General features: G+C 35.8%; 1 protein-coding gene across 2 annotated transcripts in view; it reads left to right on the top strand.

Moving 5' to 3' along the window:
* The first annotated feature begins 1511 nt into the window (after positions 1–1511).
* The window catches only part of CYLC1 (cylicin, basic protein of sperm head cytoskeleton 1), a 43807-nt gene continuing 26967 nt past the window's right edge, over positions 1512–18351 (top strand). Inside the window, exon 1 of one of the 2 annotated variants that reach the window (XM_011973209.1) lies at positions 1512–1579. In XM_011973209.1, coding sequence (XP_011828599.1) covers positions 1563–1579 — 17 coding nt within the window. In that variant the 5' untranslated portion in view covers positions 1512–1562. The remainder of the gene's footprint in view (positions 1580–18351) is intronic. The other variant, XM_011973210.1, reaches the window with a different exon arrangement.

Consider the following 18351-nt stretch of genomic DNA (forward strand, 5'->3'; position numbering starts at 1 on the left):
TTATTCTTTTAAATTTCATTTTCTTTAGTTGCTAATTGATATTTCTGTGGTGGAGTGAAGCCTACGACCACCTATTTTGGCATCTTGCTGATGTCACTCTACTTGTAGAAATTTTTAAATGCAAAACATTATATGTGGAAAATTACCTATAATCTAATTATTACCATTTTTATGTGTTTACATCAATGTTTACAATAAGTTTATTTGCTTTATATGATATATATCAAACTGTACGAATAGTTTCACGTTCCATTTTTTCAAGTAAATGTTAGGTATATGATGATGAGCAAAATGAACATGATTCCTACTGTCATGAAAATGTAGTGATTTACTGAAACCATTCCCTAGTTTCGAACATTTACAGTATTTCTAGATTTTAATATTTATGTAGAACTGTAATGAATGACTTTGTGTTAAATATTAATTTACTTAGGAATGAATTTACTCTGCCAGAGGAGTGAAATTACATTTTTATGGCCTTTAACTCATAGTTAATATTGCTTTCAAATACATAATAGTGGTGCATTTTTACTTATAAATTAAATGGCTTTATATTACTTTCCTTAAGACAATGCTATTTCACTAGCTTGTGAAATTAGTTTGGTCAATGAAAAAGTTATGAGATATACTGCTTTGTACTGCTCAGGTAAAAATTATCTTGGTGTCTTGGATCACATTTTTCATTAAAAAATAAAATATCATTATTATATAAGATATATAAACTTTCAAAAATGAAATAAAGATTCAATGACAAAAAGTGGTGAAAAATAAGAACTAGTGAATTGTTTTTTCTCCTGTGGCTAGAAATATGGGCACTGTTAACTAAAACACATATGGACGATTTTACCTGTATACAATTCCTACCTGCCTTGAAATGTTTCTTATCTGTAATGAATCATTCACGTTTATGAGTTTTATATACCAAGTAGCTGTTTATAACTTGTTCTAACACATCTCTGTACATAATAAGAGTTGTTTTAAGCTTTGGGTGAAAAGTGTTTTTCAGATTTGTCAATAGTAGTTTAATAGAGAGTTTACTTTTGCTGAATTTACATATCTAAGAATAAGATATCTTCAAGTTCTTTTGTGGAAATACCACTATAAATGTACGAAAATGTTGTAGGGGAGAAAAGCCTAAAAGTGAAGAAAATGTAGTAAGCTACCACTGCTCTTTTTAGAGGAAAATTTACATTCTTCTATTTTCCTTTCAGCACATATATCTCTTTTCCACACACAAATACACACACATAAACACATCTTTATTCACCCATGCACATTCAAAGCTAGTGTTAAAATAGGCTGATAAGAAATAATTATTCAATAAGCCAAACAGGTAGATTCAATTAATGAATACTGACTAATTCAGTTCAAGCTTTAAAAAGTTGAGTGTGAACACTCCCACAATTTAAGAATAGGTTTCAAAAGCACCTGTGCACTTTAAAATATGACTGCTCTGTCCCCTTTAAGTTTATTTTATTCACAATCCCTTTATGACGTCATCACTCAACATCACCAGTTTCAACTTACTATGCTCAAGTCCAGGCAACATACAGGCAGGGGAAATGTCTCTTCCAAGGTTGTAAGTCCTCTTTTTAATTCTTTTTAGTATTTCAAATAATCAATGTGTCAACTTGGTTACAAATGTGTATGTTTAACTGTAAAGAATGTTTCTTTCATAGTCGTTTTATTTATAAATTAGAAATTGTATTTTAAACAGAGATATGAAATTTTCAATAATATCTTAGATGTTTTGCTTTGAAATTTCACATGTGCAGTCTTTTTTACAAAATACCTGTGAATCTTGACTGTTTTATCTCTCTGAGTCTCAGTTTCTTATTACTACATCTTGTTTTAGGAATCATGGAAAGAATAAACTAATGTGAAAGCACTTTAAAATGTAAAGCAGGATACAATGTAGTAAGACTATGTATCCTAGTTTGGTAAACTTAAATATATGTGTAGGTAAAACTAGACCATTCTATTTTTCTGATAAATACATTATTATGTCCAAGAAAGTATAGAGTTTATTTTTTAAAGACATCATTAAGTAGAAGATAAAGTATTATTCATATGGAATTAAACAGTTTTTCTGAAGCCTTTAGTTGCTGTAGTGTTGTTTTTTATTTTAAAAGTCAATCTCCTCTTAAAGAATATTTCTGAAAGTAATTTAAAAATTAAGATAATGTAAACCATGCTAACTTACAACTACCAGATAATATCCCATGTATATTAAATTGAAATATATGAGATTGCTTGTATTAAACTATTTTGACCTAAAAAATGGAAATTTCTTATGGTACAACCTAATATAAAACACTTGTAAAGTCTATGAAAAAAATACAATTAATGTGGAATAAAAATATGGGGTATATGACCAGGCAATTTATAGGAAAAAAATCTTAGTTGCCAGTAAACATTAAGAAGTGCACAAATTCAATAGCAAAAAGCTAATTCAGAAAATATTTCACTCAGAAATTCAAACTTTGGAGAATTATTCCATAGAAAGGAATTGCAGACATTTTCCCTCTTTAAATGATATATATCTGTAATGTTTATATTTTTTTCTATTAGTGTGTATTACTTTTAGAAAATGAAAATTCAGTAAGTTTGAAAGAAAGAAAAAGAGTGGGCCAGGCGCGGTGACTCTCTCCTGTAATCCCAGCACTTTGCGGACCACGATGTCAGGAGATCAAGACTATCCTGGCTAACATGGTGAAACCCCGCCTCTACTAAAAATACAAAAAAATTAGCCAGGTGTGGTGGCGGGCGCCTGTAGTACCAGCTACTCGGGAGGCTGAGGCAGGAGAATGGCATGAACCCAGGGGGCGGAGCTTGCAGAGAATGGAGATCACGCCACTGCACTCCAGCCTGGGCGACAGAGAGAGAGAGACAGACAGAAAGACAGACAGACAGACAGAAAGAAAGAAAGAAAGAAAGAAAGAAAGAAAGAAAGAAAGAAAGAAAGAAAGAAAGAAAGAGAAATGAAGGAGATTTGATCCAGAGATTAAAATTGAGCTCCCCAAAGTGAGCTTCTCAAATCACTAGCACTTTTACAAAGACATTTCTAGCTTGATGCTGCCTACATATGATCTTCCCTCTTAGGTCACAAAGACCTCAGGTTTATGTCACCATTAGGCATTATCTCTTTGAAACTCACTGTCATCAGCAACACCCTGTATGTCCTCCTCTGCCTCCTATCTGAATGATAACTCTGTCCTCTTGCTGTATCTGAAACCCAACTCTCTCTCAAATTCATTGCTTTTCCTGCAGCCTTCAAGAGCGGTTGATGTTTTCCTTCCTACATCCTCTCCTACCGCTGAACCCAAAAAACGCAATAGATGTCGGCTTTATTCCTCAATGCTATTTCCAGGTCATTCTCCTTTCTTACTTCCAAAAATAGCCAACTTTGAATCTCATGTCATCAACTTATATCACCTGTGACCTTTCCTTGTGATATTCACGACCTAACTCCTAGTACTCTGCTTCATTTTGTGATGATTTTCAGTCTGGCTATCACTGTCTCCAAAAGTACCTTTGTCTTAATTTCTAGTAATTTTACTGTTAGATGATCAATCTCATATCTAACATTTTAATTATTTAACTTTCTCTTCTCCAGTTATTTTGTCTTACATCCTAATTTAGTGGTTTACTACTGCACATATCCATCCAAAATCTCAAATTCAAACATTCCACTCTCCAACTGATACGTCAGGTACCTCTAATAATCTCATTTCAGCAATTCTACCTCTAAGACTGATCATTGATTCTACTACCTTTTCCCTGTTCCTTGCTAATGATCCTTCTGTGGCTTTTCTTCTGTTGCCTGTCATAAATCTTTTCCTATCTTAGATTTTTACAGGCTCATGGTGAATTAGCACAAATATTTCCTTGAGTATATCCTCAGCTCCCTTTACCCCACTCTCTTTTTGGACATCTTTGCTGAAAAAAGCTTAATTTTTAACAAATTTAAACCTCTAATTATGCCCCACACCTCTGCAAGATAAATGTGCATGAGAAAAAAAAAAACTGTGTAACCATAATCATTATCTTCAATTTAAATATAAAATGACAAATTTCAAGTGGTCCATTAATGCTACCTGGCAGTATTCTGCGTTCATCTTTACCCCAGTACCCCACCTTCAGTCCTGTTAGAGCAGATGCTTTCTTCTTGTTACATTTAACTCCTCTAACTAGGCATACTAGTTTCCGAAGGCTACTGTAAGAAACTACCAGAAACTGATTGGCTTAAACCATTATATATTGTCTCACAGTTCTGGAGACTACAAGTCCAAAATCAAGGTATCAGCAGGATTGGTTTACTCTAGAGGTTCTAAGGGAGACTCTGTTCTGTGCCTCTCTCTCCTAGTTTCTGGCAGTTCCTGGTATTTTGTGGCTTGTAGATGCATTGCACCAATATCTGCCTTCATCATCACATGGCATCCACTTTTTGTCTATGTCTCTTTCTCCCTTTGTTCTGATAAGAAAAAGATTTTCTTTTCTTGTAAGAACACTAGTCACTAGATTAGGGCACAACTTAATTCAGTATGATCTCATCTTTTTTTGATTACTCCTGCAAAGATCCAATTCCAAATAAAGTAATATTCACAAGTACCAGATGTTAGAACTTGAATATAAATTTGGGGGACATAAGTCAACTCATAACACAGGATTGAATTTTCTTCACTATTTATGCGTATAGCTTTTTTGTTAACTCATATTCTTCTATAACATCATTTTTTCTTAACTCTTTGTAGATTTTGTCCCATCAGTGTTCAAAAAAAAATTAGCAACTCCTACCATTTAAAAAATCCCGTTTCCACTTAAAAAATCCCTTTTCCTTCACAGCCTCTTCCAGCCCCCACCCCATTTTCCATCATCTTTGTATAGAAAATCTCTTGGAAAGAATTATTCATATTAGTTATCTTCACTTCCTTTTCTCCAACTAACAATCTCTTTTTAAACTATATTTTAATTGAAAAATTGAATGCATATATATGGTGGATAATTCAAAAAGAACAAAAGGAGAGTTGGCAAAATTCACTCTCCTATACTAGATTCCCAGATCCATTAACGGAGAAAATCACTATTACTACTTTCTTTTCTCTCCCAGACTTATTTCAGATTTTGTCCTTACCATTCCATGGAATGGCTTTCACATCTACAGTTCCACTAGCAGCACTTGATACAACTGACCCCTTTCATGAAATATTCTTCTCTTGGTTATCATGTCACTCTGCTTTCTTGGTTTCCCTTCTATTATATTACTATTCCTTATCAGCCTCTGTTGCTGGTTTCTCTTCACCTCTTCAATCTATAAATGTTGAATAGCCCAAAAACTTAGACCTCGGACTTCTTATTTTTCTTATCTACAAGCATTTAGTATACAATATCATCCAGTCCAATGATTTTATATCCCATCTAAATGCTGATGAATTCTAAATTTATATCTCAGTTCCAGACCACACCTCTAATTTTCAGATTTATATGTACAACCAATTTATTGACAATTCCACTTAGATGTCTAATATGTATCTCAAACTTAATATGAGCAAAACGAAAATATTATTTTGTACCCCTTCTAAACCTGCTCCTCCATAAGTATTCTGCATCTCAGAAATTGGCACTGCTATTCACTCAGTTGTTTAAGCAAACAAACACATGCATACACACACACACACACACACCCCAACATACCTTCGGCGTCATCCTCAATTGCCTTCTTTCTCTAGCAGTGAACATCCAGTACATCACCAAATCCTATAGGGATTACCTTTAAAATATATCTAGAATTTAGTCCCAACATCAGTTCTGCCATCAACTCTAAACCATTTTGATCTCTTATTTAGATTATTGCTAAAACCTCTGTGCGTGTTACCTTGATTAGTTTCATATTGTCTCTGTAACAAATTACCATATACTTTGTGGATTAAAATGATAGAAATTTAATCCCTTACATTTCTGGAAGACGTAAGTAGAAAATGAATCATTCAGAGCTAAAATCAAGTTATTGGAAGGGCTGATTCTTTCTGAAGGCATCAGAAGTGATTTTATTCTTTGCCTTTTTTGCTTCTCGTGGCTGCTAGCATTTCTTGGTTTTTGACTGCATCATTCTGATCTCTGCAATGTCATCATATTGCATTTCTTCTGTAATCAAATCTTCTTTTACCTATTTCTTATATACACAATTGTAATAATACTTAGGACCCACCGGGATAATCTAAGATTTCAATCGCACCTGCAAATTGTCATTTGCCATGTAAGATAACTTTCACAACTTCCAGGATTGTTGCGGGAAGTCAGGGACCCTGAAGGGAGGAATCGGCTGAAAGCACGACAGAAGAACATAAATTGTGAAGATTCATGGACATTTATTAGTTCCCCAAATTAATACTTTTATAATTTCTTACGCCTGTCTTAACTTTAATCTCTTAATCCTGTCATCTTTGTAAGTGGAGGATGAATGTCGCTTCAGGACCCTGTGATGACTGTGTTAACTGCACAAATTGTTTGTAGAGTATGTGTATTTGAATATGAAATCTAGCAATTTAAGCACATGATAACAGCGATTTTCAGGGAACAAAGGAGATAACTTTAAAGTCTGACTGTCTGTGGGCCTGGCGGAACAGAGCCATATTTCTCTTATTACCAAAAACGGGTAAGATAAATATCGCTGGATATTAATAATTAACAGCCCTGGGAAAAGAATGTATTCCCAGGGCAGGGCCTCTAAAATGGCCGGCCTGGCAGTGTCTGCCTTATGCAGATGTAAATAGGGTTGAAACACACCCTAGTCTCCTGCAGCACCCCCAGGCTTGCTAGGGTTAGGAAATTCCAGCCTGACAAATTGTAGTCAGACCAGTTCTCTGCACTTGAACCTTGTTTATCAGTGACAATGCGTGCACAGCTGGACATGGAAGTTCATTAGCGATTCTAGTTTTGCCCTGACCTTGTGATCCCGCCCTGACCTCCTGCCTTGTGATCTTTTGTCGCCCCTGAAGCATATGATCTCTGTGACCCACACCCTATTCATACACTCCCTCCCTTTTGAAAATTGCTAATAAAAACTTGCTGGTTTTACAGCTCAGGGGGCATCATGGAACCTGCCGACATGTGATGTCTCCCCTGGACACCTAGCTTTAAAATTTCTCTCTTTTGTACTCTTTCCCTTTATTTCTCAGACCAGTCAACACTTAGGGAAAATAGAAAAGGACCCACGTTGAATATCGGGGGTGGGTTTCCCCGATAAGGGATTAGAAAATTGATATCTTTAGAGTATATTATTCAGCCTACTACAGTCTGTCCTGAACCCTAAATATTCATTTCTATCCCACATGCAAATACAGTCACTCAAAGCTAAACTAACATCTACAAAACTATCACCTCATTTCAGTATTAACTCAAGTCCAATATCATATGCAAATATCATCAGCTCTAAAGTCCCAGTTGCTATAGTGTAAATCATCTAAATCAGGTATAGTGAGATTCTGTATGTGTTCCATCCTGGGGTGAAATTACCCTATATCTGTAGAACTGTAAAATTAAAAAACACATTTTCTGCTCCAAAAATACAATGATTGAACATGGACAGAATAATAATCATAGACATTTTAACTCCATAAAACGGGAAAATAAAACAAACCAATAAAAAAGGAATCATTGGCCTCAAACAATTTCTAAGTCAAACTGAGTAAACTCTGTTAGATATCAATGTCTGTGAATAATCTACTGCGGCTTGAGATTCCACTACCTTGGCCCATGGCTCCACCCCTGGGCTTTTAGCTCTATCCTCAGAGTTAGCCATTGTTTTTTTTAAAGGATAGCACATGTTTGCAACTGAGTCGCTCTGCCTGCCTGATTCCTGCCTGTATAGATTTATCAGTTTAATTCTTTCATCCTTCCTCTCTCATCCCTTTTCATCCCAAACTCTCAGTGTTTCTGCTGGTATAACATTCTCAGAAACTTGTGCTTCTCTTGTGTATATTGTGAGCATACCAGCCATTAAAAAAAGTTTCCTCCACAGATGTTTATAAAGAAAATATTTTTATACATTTAGTCTATATACCTGACTTTTGCTGAGATGGTTGATCAGATCCTTAAGTAACATGCTTTATCTTCCAGCACTAGCAAAATATTGTCCAGCCCCACTCAGCACTCTCTCTGGAGAACACTTCCCTGACAGTGAACCTTAATTTATCATCTTTTAAAATCTGCGTAAAGTGAGAATTTCCCAAATAATTAAGTCCTGGTGATTGTTTGCATAGCAATTCTTTCCTTAATTATATTTATTTTCCTTCTCATTTTACTACAGGCAGCAAGAAGAAACTGCATTATACATTCAATGCTTTCCTTGAAAATCTCCTCAACTGAATATCCTAGTTCATTACTTATGTTCTTCACATAACTGTAGAACATAGTTCAGCTGTTTCTGCCACTATACAGATGGAATTATCTTTCCCCCAGTCTTCAATAACATGTTTTTCACTACCTCCTGAGTTCTCACCAGCAACATCTTTAAAATCCATATTTCATCAAGTCTTTTTATGATGATTTATGTATTCTCAAAGATGATGTAGGCTTTCTTCTACAATGTTCCTCACTTTCTCTGAGTTTTCACCAACAAAGTCTTCAACATCCATATTTTCTAGCAGTTTTATTCAAGGCAATCAAGGCTTTTTCCATCACACTCCTTAAAATTATTTTAACCTCTTTCCAATGCCCAGTTCCAAAACTACTTCTACATCTTTGAATATATATTACAGCAACAACCACTCCTGGTACCAACGTTTGCATTAATTTTCTATTGTTGTTGTGGAAAATTGTCACAAACATAGTAGCTGAAATAACATAGTTTTACAGTTGTGGAGGTCTGAAATCTAAAATCTATTTCACTGGGCTAAAATCAAGGTGTTAGCAAGGCTGATTTCTTCTAAACTCTGAGGGCAAAATCTATTTCCTTGCTTTTTTTACCTTTCAGTGGCTACTCAGAATTTTTGGCTAGCCCCCATTCTTCCTCCTTCAAAGTGCACCACTCCAATCTCTGCTTTCATAATCACTTTGCTTTCTCCTCCTCTGACCCTCTTTTCTTCCTCTTATAATAGTTTTGGTGATTACATTTTGTGCCCTCTTGAACAATCCAGATAACCTCCCAGTCTCAAGACTCTCAATTTAACCGCTTATGCAAAGTCCTGTTTGCCACATACGATAACATGCACAGGTCCTAGAAATTAAAGTTTGGATTTTTTTTTATTGTTCAGCCTTCAACAATACTTAATATTCAATTGTTGAATGAATAATTTAGTGAAAACTACAGCATAATTTCTTGTCTAAGTTTGAGGATTAAATTCATTTGATTATCAGGAAATTAAAGAAAATTGATGAATTAAACATAAATGGTGCAAAAACAATAGGACAGGAAGAAAGTTATCTTTATAAAGAGTAAATTTGAAATAGAGAGTGCATAAACTGAAAAGGAATACAAGATTTTAAGAGCAGGATTTCACCCCAGATCAAATCAAGCAAATATAATTATTCAACTACATTAAAACATTACATATTTGAAAGTTTATTATGAACACTGAAATTCTATAAAAGCACAATGAAAATATTACCTATCATTCATATTGTTGTCATAACCATACTATTTCTCTAAAGAATCTTTGTCATGATGTTCAAAGAAATGTGTATTTTATTTATTTATTTATTTACTTATTTATTTATTTATCTATTTTCTCTTTCTTCTACAATTATTAGAGAAGGAAAAACTTGTACAGTTTGTAATAACTGGATAATGGGAGTTCAATATATCACTATATTTCATTATGGTTATAGATTTTATGCCCAGTTTAATAAATATTTGTCTACTCTACTATCGTTAAGATATCCTCCTTTGTTACCTCATAGAACTTTTATTATTTTACAGTTCAGCTTTAGGTCTTCAGTCTATCTGAGATTGATTCTGGTACTTATTGTGAAATGGTGGTCAAGAATCACACTTTTCCCCTTGTAGATACTTAATTGATTAAAATCATTATTGAAAACCCCATTTTTCTCCAGTGCATGAAAACTTTGGTATAATTTGTGTGACTGTATCTATATAGGTCTCTTATTTTGCTTTCCATTCAACTTCATTAGTTATTTGTCTCTGTATCTATGTTCCATTATCTTAATTACTGTCACTTTAAAATAACTTGGTATATTAATATGTGGCATTATATATCTTTCATGTTATTTTACTTCCAAATTGTCTTGTATATTCTTGAATCTTTTATTTCCATATAAATGGTAGAATCACTAGACAGTAATCACAAAAACATTTTAAAAATTATTGGGATTACACTGAATTAATACTTGAATTTGAAAATAATTGCTATATTTTGTATTACTGAGTCTTTCATACTCTAACATGTTATATATTTCTATTTGTGTATTTTTAAAAAATGTATCTTAATATTAGTTTCTACTATTCAGGATAAAGCTATTGTACGTATATATTTTTATATTTATTTCTAGGTATTTGCTATTTTTTATTTGATTGCATAAATGGTATTACTAGAATATTTTCTAAATGTTTTTTCATGGTATATAGAAAGGTAATTATAGTTTATCTTTTTGTTAACTTTTAAAGCTCAGGAGTACATGTTCACATTTGGTATATAGGTAAACTTGTGTCATGGGGGTTCACTGTACAGATTATTTAATCACTCAGGTATTAAGTCTGGTACCCATTAGTTATTTTTTATGATCCTCTCCCTCCTCCTACCCTCCATCTTCTGATAGACCCTAGTGTGTGTTGCTCCACTCTATGTGTCCATGTGTTCTCATCATTCAGCTCCCATTTATAAGTAAGAACATGTGGTGTTTGGTTTTCTGTTCCTGCTCTAGTATGCTGAGGATAATAGCTCCCAACTCCATCCATAGCCCTGCAAAGAACATGATCTCATTCATTTTTATAGCTACATAGTATTCCATAGTGGATATGTACCACAGTTTTTAAATCCAGTCTACCGTTGATGGGCATTTGTGTTCATTTCATGTCTTTGCTATTGTGAGTAGTGTTGCAATGAACATAAGCATGCATTTATCTTTATAATAGAATGATTTCTATTCCTTTAGGTATATACCCAGTAATGGGATTGCTGGGTCAATTTGTATTTCTTCCTCTAAGTCTTTAAGGAATTGTCACTTTTCTTTCACAATGGTTGAACTAATTTATACTCCTGCCAACAGTGTATAAGCATTCCTTTTTCTCCACAACCTTGCCAACATCTATTTTCTGAATTTTTAAAAATAGCTAAAAGCTCAACATCACTGATCAATACGGAAATGCAAATCAAAACCACAATGACATACAGTCTCACACCAGTCAGAATGACTATTATTACATTTTATCTTTGTCTCTAACAATCTTACTAAATTCACTCATTAATTTTAATAGTGCCCCATAGATATTTTGAATGTTCTATGTAAACAGTCATGCTCCCTTTAAATAGTGACAGTTTTATTTCTTCTGTTTTCTCTTCTTATGATTTTTAACTTATTTTTCCTTGCCTCATCTTTCTTCTTATCGCACTAAAATTTCCATCACCATGTTAAATTAAAATTATACTAGTGAACATCTTTTTCTTGTTTCTGAGGTCAGAGAAAACTTTCCAACTTTTCACTATAGAGTAATACATTTGTTGTAGGTTTTCTATAGGTTCCCATTATTAGATTAAGGTAGTTCTTGTCTATTCCTTGTTTGTTAAAGATTTACATAAATAAGTGTAAGATATTATCAAATATTTTTTCTCAATGTTGAGATGATAATATAATTTTTTTCTTCTTTATGCTAAAAATTTATTATAAATAGTGTTAGATATTATCATCAAATTTTGTTTCCTACATGATGAAATGATCATATAGTTTTTTTCTTCTTTACTGTCTTAATGTAGTCAATTTCATATGTTAAACCAACCTGAAATAATCTCCATTTGGTCGTGATATAATATCCTTTCTATGTATTAAATTTTCCAAAAATGTTTAATGATTTTGGCATCAGCTTGACACGGTGTCTCATGCTAGTAATTCCAGTGCCATGGGAGGACAAGGTAGGAGGATTGCTTGAGGCCAAGAATTTGAGACCAGTCTAGACAACATAATCAGATCCTGTCTCTACAAAAAAATAAAAAATAAACAAAAATCAGCCAGGTATTGAAGTGTGCACCTGTACTCCTAACTACTTGGGAGAGTAAAGCAGGAGGATCACTTGAGCCCACGAGTTAAAAGAGTTGCAATGAGCAATGATCATGCCACTGTACTCCAGTCTGGGTGACAGAAAGATATCCTGTATCAAAAAAAATAAGAAAAAAGAATTTTGGCATAAACGTTTATAAAAGATGTAGGCCTATAATTCTACTTTGTGTTAAAGAATTTATCAGGTGTTGGTATCTAGGTTATGCTCCCTTCATAAAAAAATTTATAAATATTTCCTCCTTTTCTATTCTCTGAATGAGTTTGTATACAATCTTTTTTTTAGGAATTTGGAAGAAAGGATCAATGAAGACATTTGGACCTGGCATTCACTGTGTCGGTAAGTTATTAATTATTAAGACTTTTAATTATTAAGACTAAGCCTGGCACTGAGCAGGTCTTAAGCCTGGGTATTGGGGCCAACCTGGAGGTTGGGTCCATGGGTGCCCACCAGGGGCCTGAGGGCATGGGGGTTGGTGTGGAGCCTGGATTTGCAAGTGCCAGCCCATATTTTAGGACTGTGGGGGCCAATCATAGGGCTGCGGCAGGCTTGAAGTTTTGGTCTATGTTGGTAGTCTCCTGTGGACAGTCTGATGCTTAAGGCTTTGGTGGCTGCCTGGACTTGGGATTTTCAAGTGCCAGCCTGGTGGCAGCCAGCCTGGCAGTAGGGCAGGACTGGAGCTTTGAGCAGGCCTGAAATCTGAGTCTATAGAACAAGCCAGAGCTCTGGGGGCTAGTCTGGCACTGAGATAGGCCTGGACGCCTCTATGGGTGTTGGCCTTGAGTCTGCAGGTTTCAGCCTCATCTGCAGTGGAGGCAAACCTGGAGACTGAGTCTGACAGGCAGTCTGGAGCCTAGGGCCATGAGGTCCTGCATGGTGCCCGGTTTTACTGGGGCAGGTCTGCAATTACATTCCATATAAACTCAATACATTGATACTTGTTGTGACTTGCTTCATGGCCCAGTATGTGGTCACTCTTGTTAAATGTTCTATGTGAATTTGAAAAAAATAATGTATAATGCAATTGTTTGATGTAGTGTTTTTATAGGATGTCAAACTTCGTTATTCAAGTTTTCTATATCTCCTTTGATATACATTTTATTTTTGTTTGATTAGTTATTAAGATAGGTATGCTAAAGCTCCAACCAATTGTGAGTTTATACAGTACTACTTCTAGTTTTATATTTTTTCATTACATTTTCCTCTGTATTATCATTTATACATTATTTTATTATTAATTTGTTGTTATTCCAGGGATTAGATTAATCTTTGACATCTTATAGTTTAGTATGAATTAATATTTCCATTAGTTCTCAAAAAATGTAAGCACCTTGCACTTTAATTCAATTTATTCCACCCACATTGTTACACTATTATTATTATACACTTATGTATTCCAAACTTAGTAGATTATAATTACTATTATTTGTAAATAATATTTATATTCTATACTTGCTCTTTTGATGGTCTTTATTTTATATTGTGTTAAATGAGGATCATCTCAGGTCATATTTTCCTGCCTAGAGAAATCTCATTAATATTTCCTTTAGTGCTTTCTGCTTGCAATGAAATTATCATGGTTTTTATTTGTTTAAAAATATCTTTTTTTAAGAATGTTAAAGATAGCTAGAGAGAAAGGGCAGGAACCTACTAAGAAAACCCCATCAGGCTAACAGTGGAACTCTCACTGTAAACCCTAAAACCCAGAAGAGATTGTGACACTATGTCTGACATTTTTAAAGAAAAAAAAAAAAAAACTTCAACCAAGAATTTCACATCCAGCCAAATGAAGCTTCTGAAGCAAAGGAGAAATAAGATCCTTCTCAGATAAGCAAATGCTGATGAAGTACATTACCGCCTGACATGCCTTACAAGAGATCTTGAAAACAACTCTAAATGTGAAAAGAAGAAAACATTACCAATGAACACAAAAACACACTTAAATACATATATCAGTGACACCGTAAAATAACCACATAAGCAAGTCAACATAATGACCAGCTAACAACACCATGTCAGGATCAAATCCACATATATCAATATTAACTTTAAATGTAAATGACGAAATGCCCAATTTAAAAGACAGAGAGTAGAAAGCTATATAAAAAAGCAAGACCCTTGGCCGGGCGCGGTGGCTCAAGCCTGTAATCTCAGCACTTTGGGAGGCCGAGACGGGCGGATCACGAGGTCAGGAGATCGAGACCATCCTGGCTAACACGGTGAAACCTCGTCTCTACTAAAAATACAAAAAACTAGCTGGGCAAGGTGGTGGGCACCTGTAGTCCCAGCTACTCAAGAGGCTGAGGCAGGAGAATGACTTAAACCTGGGAGGAGGAGCTTGCAGTGAGCTGAGATCCGGCCACTGCACTCCAGCCTGGGCGACAGAGCGAGACTCTGTCTCAAAAAAAAAAAAAAAAAAAGACCCAATGGTATGATGTTTTTAAGAGATGCTTCTTACATGCAATGACATCCATAGGCTCAAAATTAGGGATGAAGGAAAATAAACTAAGCAAATGGAAATCAGGCAAAAAGCTGGGGTTGTAACCCTAATTTCAGATAAAACAGACTTTAAACTAACAAAGATAAAAAATAAGAGCATTACATCAGGGAGGGGCTAAGTAGCCACCTAGAAATAGCTACGGTTGAAGGGTCCCACCAAGAACAAACATGGAGACTGAATCCTGCACCAGCAACTAAGGTATCCAAGTTCTCTCTCACTGGGACTGATTAGGCAGTTGGCAGGACCCATGGAGAGTGTATAAAAGCAGGGTGGAGTGATAGCCTACCTGGGAGCTGCATGAGGCAAGGGGAGTTCCCACCCACCCAAGGGAAGTAGTGAGTGTGTAACCCCACTAAGGAAACCACACTTCTTCCACAGATCTATGCAACCCAAATATCAGGAGATTCCCTTATGATCCCATGCCACCAGGGCCTTGGATCCCAAGCACAGAACTGTGCAGATTCTCAGAGGCCACATGGCTGCAGACTGCCTAAGATAACTGAGTTCCTGGAAGGGTGGGTGACAGCCATCACTGTGGCTACCTGCTGCCTAAGATGACTGAGCTCCTTGCCAGAGGGGTGGCAGCCATCACTGCAGCTCCAGTCCCCTGGTTGGTGCCAGGGAGACTGAGTGGTTTAGACCAAAAGAAATTTCCCACAGCACAGCACAGTGGCTGTGACAGATCACGGCCAGACTGCCTCTTTTGGCTGGACGCAGACCCACTCCTCCTCACTGGGTAAGCCCTCCCTGCAGGAATTTCAGCAACTCCAGACAGGGGGTTATGGACAAAACTCTGATCCCCCTGGGGCAGATCCCCTGAGGGGAGCAGTGGCCACAGTCTCTACGGATCAGTGGACTTAGGTTTTCCCCTGCTGGCTCTGAGAAATTCAGACAGTCCAGAAGAGTGGGATTCTCCCCAATACAGGGCACCCTCTCTGCCAAGTGGCAGTCAGAGTGCTGTGTTAAGTGGGTCTGTGATCCCATGCTTCCTGACTGTGTGAGACTCCCACAATGGGTCGTTAGACACCTTTTCAGGAGCATTCCCTCTGGTGTCAGGCTGGTTACCCTGTGGGATGCAGCTCCCAGAAGAAGTAGCAGACCAGCCATCTTTGCTGTTCTACTGCCTCCAGTGGTGACACCTCCAGGGGCGGGAGAGGCCCAGGCCAATGGGACCTGTAGTGGACCCCCAGCAAACCACAGCAGCCCTACAGAAAAGAGGCCTGACTGTTAAAAGAAAAATAACAGTAATTAACAACAACAGAATGAACAAAAAAGTCCCTACAAAAACCCTATCCAAATATCAGCATCCTCAAAGATTGAAACTAGATAAACTCAAGAAGATAAGAAAAGAATAAATAAAAAACTGAAACCTCAAAAATCCAGAGTGCCTTTTCTCCTTCAAATGATTACAACACCTTGTCAGCAAAGTCATAGAACTGGGCTGAGGCTGATATGGATTAACTAACAGAAATAGGCTTCAGAATGTGGATAACAGCAAACTTCACTGAGCTGAAGGAGCATGTTCTATCTCAATGCAAAGAAGCTAAGAACCATGATAAAACATTACAAGAGCTGTTAACCAGAATAACTGTTTAGAGAGAACTATAAATGACCTAATCAATCTGAAAAACACAACATAAGAACTTCACAATGCAACCACAAGTATCAGTAGCCAGACAGACAAAGTGGAGGAAAGAATTTTAGAAATTCAAGGCTATCTTGCTGAAATGAGAAAGACAGACAAGATTAAAGAAAAAAGAATGAAAGGAACAAACAAAACCTCTGGGAATTGTGGGATGATGTAAAAAGATGAAACCTGAGACTGATTGGGGTACCTAAAGAAGACAGGGAGATTGAAACCAAGCTGGATAAAATACTTCAGGATCTCATCCAGGAAAACTTCCCCAGCTTAACAAAGCATGCCAACATTCAAATTCGGGAAATCCAGAGAACCCCAGTAAGATACTCTATGAAAGATCAACCTCAAGACACAATCATCAGATTCTCCAAGGTTAAAATAAAGAAAAAAAAAATGTTAAGGGCAGCCAGAGAGAAAGGTCAGGTCACCTACAAAGGGAAGCCCATCAGAATCACAACAGAGCTCTCAGCAGAAATGCCACAAGCCAGAAAAGATTGGGGCCAATATTCACCATTCTTAAAGAAAAAATTTTAAACCCTGAATACCATATCTGGCCAAATGAAGCTTCATGAGCAAAAGAGAAATAAAATCTTTTACAGACAAGCAAATACTGAGGAAATTCGTCACCACCAGGCCTGCCTTGCAAGAGCTCCTGAGGGAAGCACTAAATATGGGAAGGAAAAATTGTTACCAGCCACTACAAAAACACACTGAAGTACACAGACCAATAACACTATGAAGCGACTACCACAACAAGTCTGCAAAGTAACCAGCTAGCATTATGGTGATAGGATATAATACACACATGACAATATTAACCTTAAATGTAAATGGGCTAAATGTCCCAATGAAGAAACACAAAATAGCAAGTTGGATAAAGTCAAGAATCATTGGTGTTCCGTTTTCAAGAGAACCAGCTCCTGTGCAAAGACACACATATGCTCAAAAAAAGGGATGGAGGAAAATCTACCAAGCAAATGGAAAGCAGAAAAATAGTAGATGTTGCTGTCTTAGTTTCTGACATAATAAACTTTAACTCAACAAAGATCAAAAAAGACAAACAGGACATTACATAATGACAAAGGATCCAAAAAGAGCTAACTATTCTAAATATATGTATATACCCAATACAGGAGCACCCAAATTAAAAAAAAAAAAAAAAGTGTTTAGAGACCTAAAAAGAAACTTAGACTCCCAAACAATAAAAGTGGGAGACATTAACAGTCACTGTTAATATTAGACAGATCATCAAGACAGAAAATTAACAAAGCTATTCAGGACTTGAACTCAGCTCTGGATCAAGTTGACCTGGTAGATACCTACAGAACTCTGCATCCAAAACCAACAGAATATGCATTTATCTCTGTTCCACATGGCACTTACTCTAAAATCTATCACATATTTGGAAATGAAATACTCCTCAGCAAATTCAAAATAACTGAAAACATAACAAACAGTCTCTCAGACCACAGGGTAATCAAATTAGAACTAAAAGACTCACCAAAACCACACAACTACATGGAAATTGAACCTGCTCCTGAATGAATACTGGGTAAATAATAAAATTCAGGCAGAAAGCAAGAAGTCCTTTGAAACCAATGAGATCAGAGACAATGTACTAGAATCTCTGGTACACAGGTAAAGCAGGGTTAAGAGAGAAACTTATAGCACTTAATGCCCACATCAAAAGCTGGAAAGATCTCAAATAAACACCCTAACATCACAACTAAAATAACTAGAGAACCAAGAGCAAACAAACCCCAAAGCTAGCAGAAGACGAGAAATAACTAAGATCAGAGTAGAACTGAAGGAGATAGAGACACAAAAAAAGCCCTTCAAAAAATCAAGGAATCCAGGAGCTCTTTATTTATTTATTTATTTAATAATAAAATAATATTAATAATAATAATTTTAAAAAGATACTTTAATAATATAATAAAATAGATCAACTGCCAACTAGACTAATAAAGAAGAATATAGAGA

The sequence above is a fragment of the Mandrillus leucophaeus genome, unplaced genomic scaffold, assembly GCF_000951045.1.
Source record: "Mandrillus leucophaeus isolate KB7577 unplaced genomic scaffold, Mleu.le_1.0 Scaffold1354, whole genome shotgun sequence".
Lineage (NCBI taxonomy): Eukaryota > Metazoa > Chordata > Mammalia > Primates > Cercopithecidae > Mandrillus > Mandrillus leucophaeus.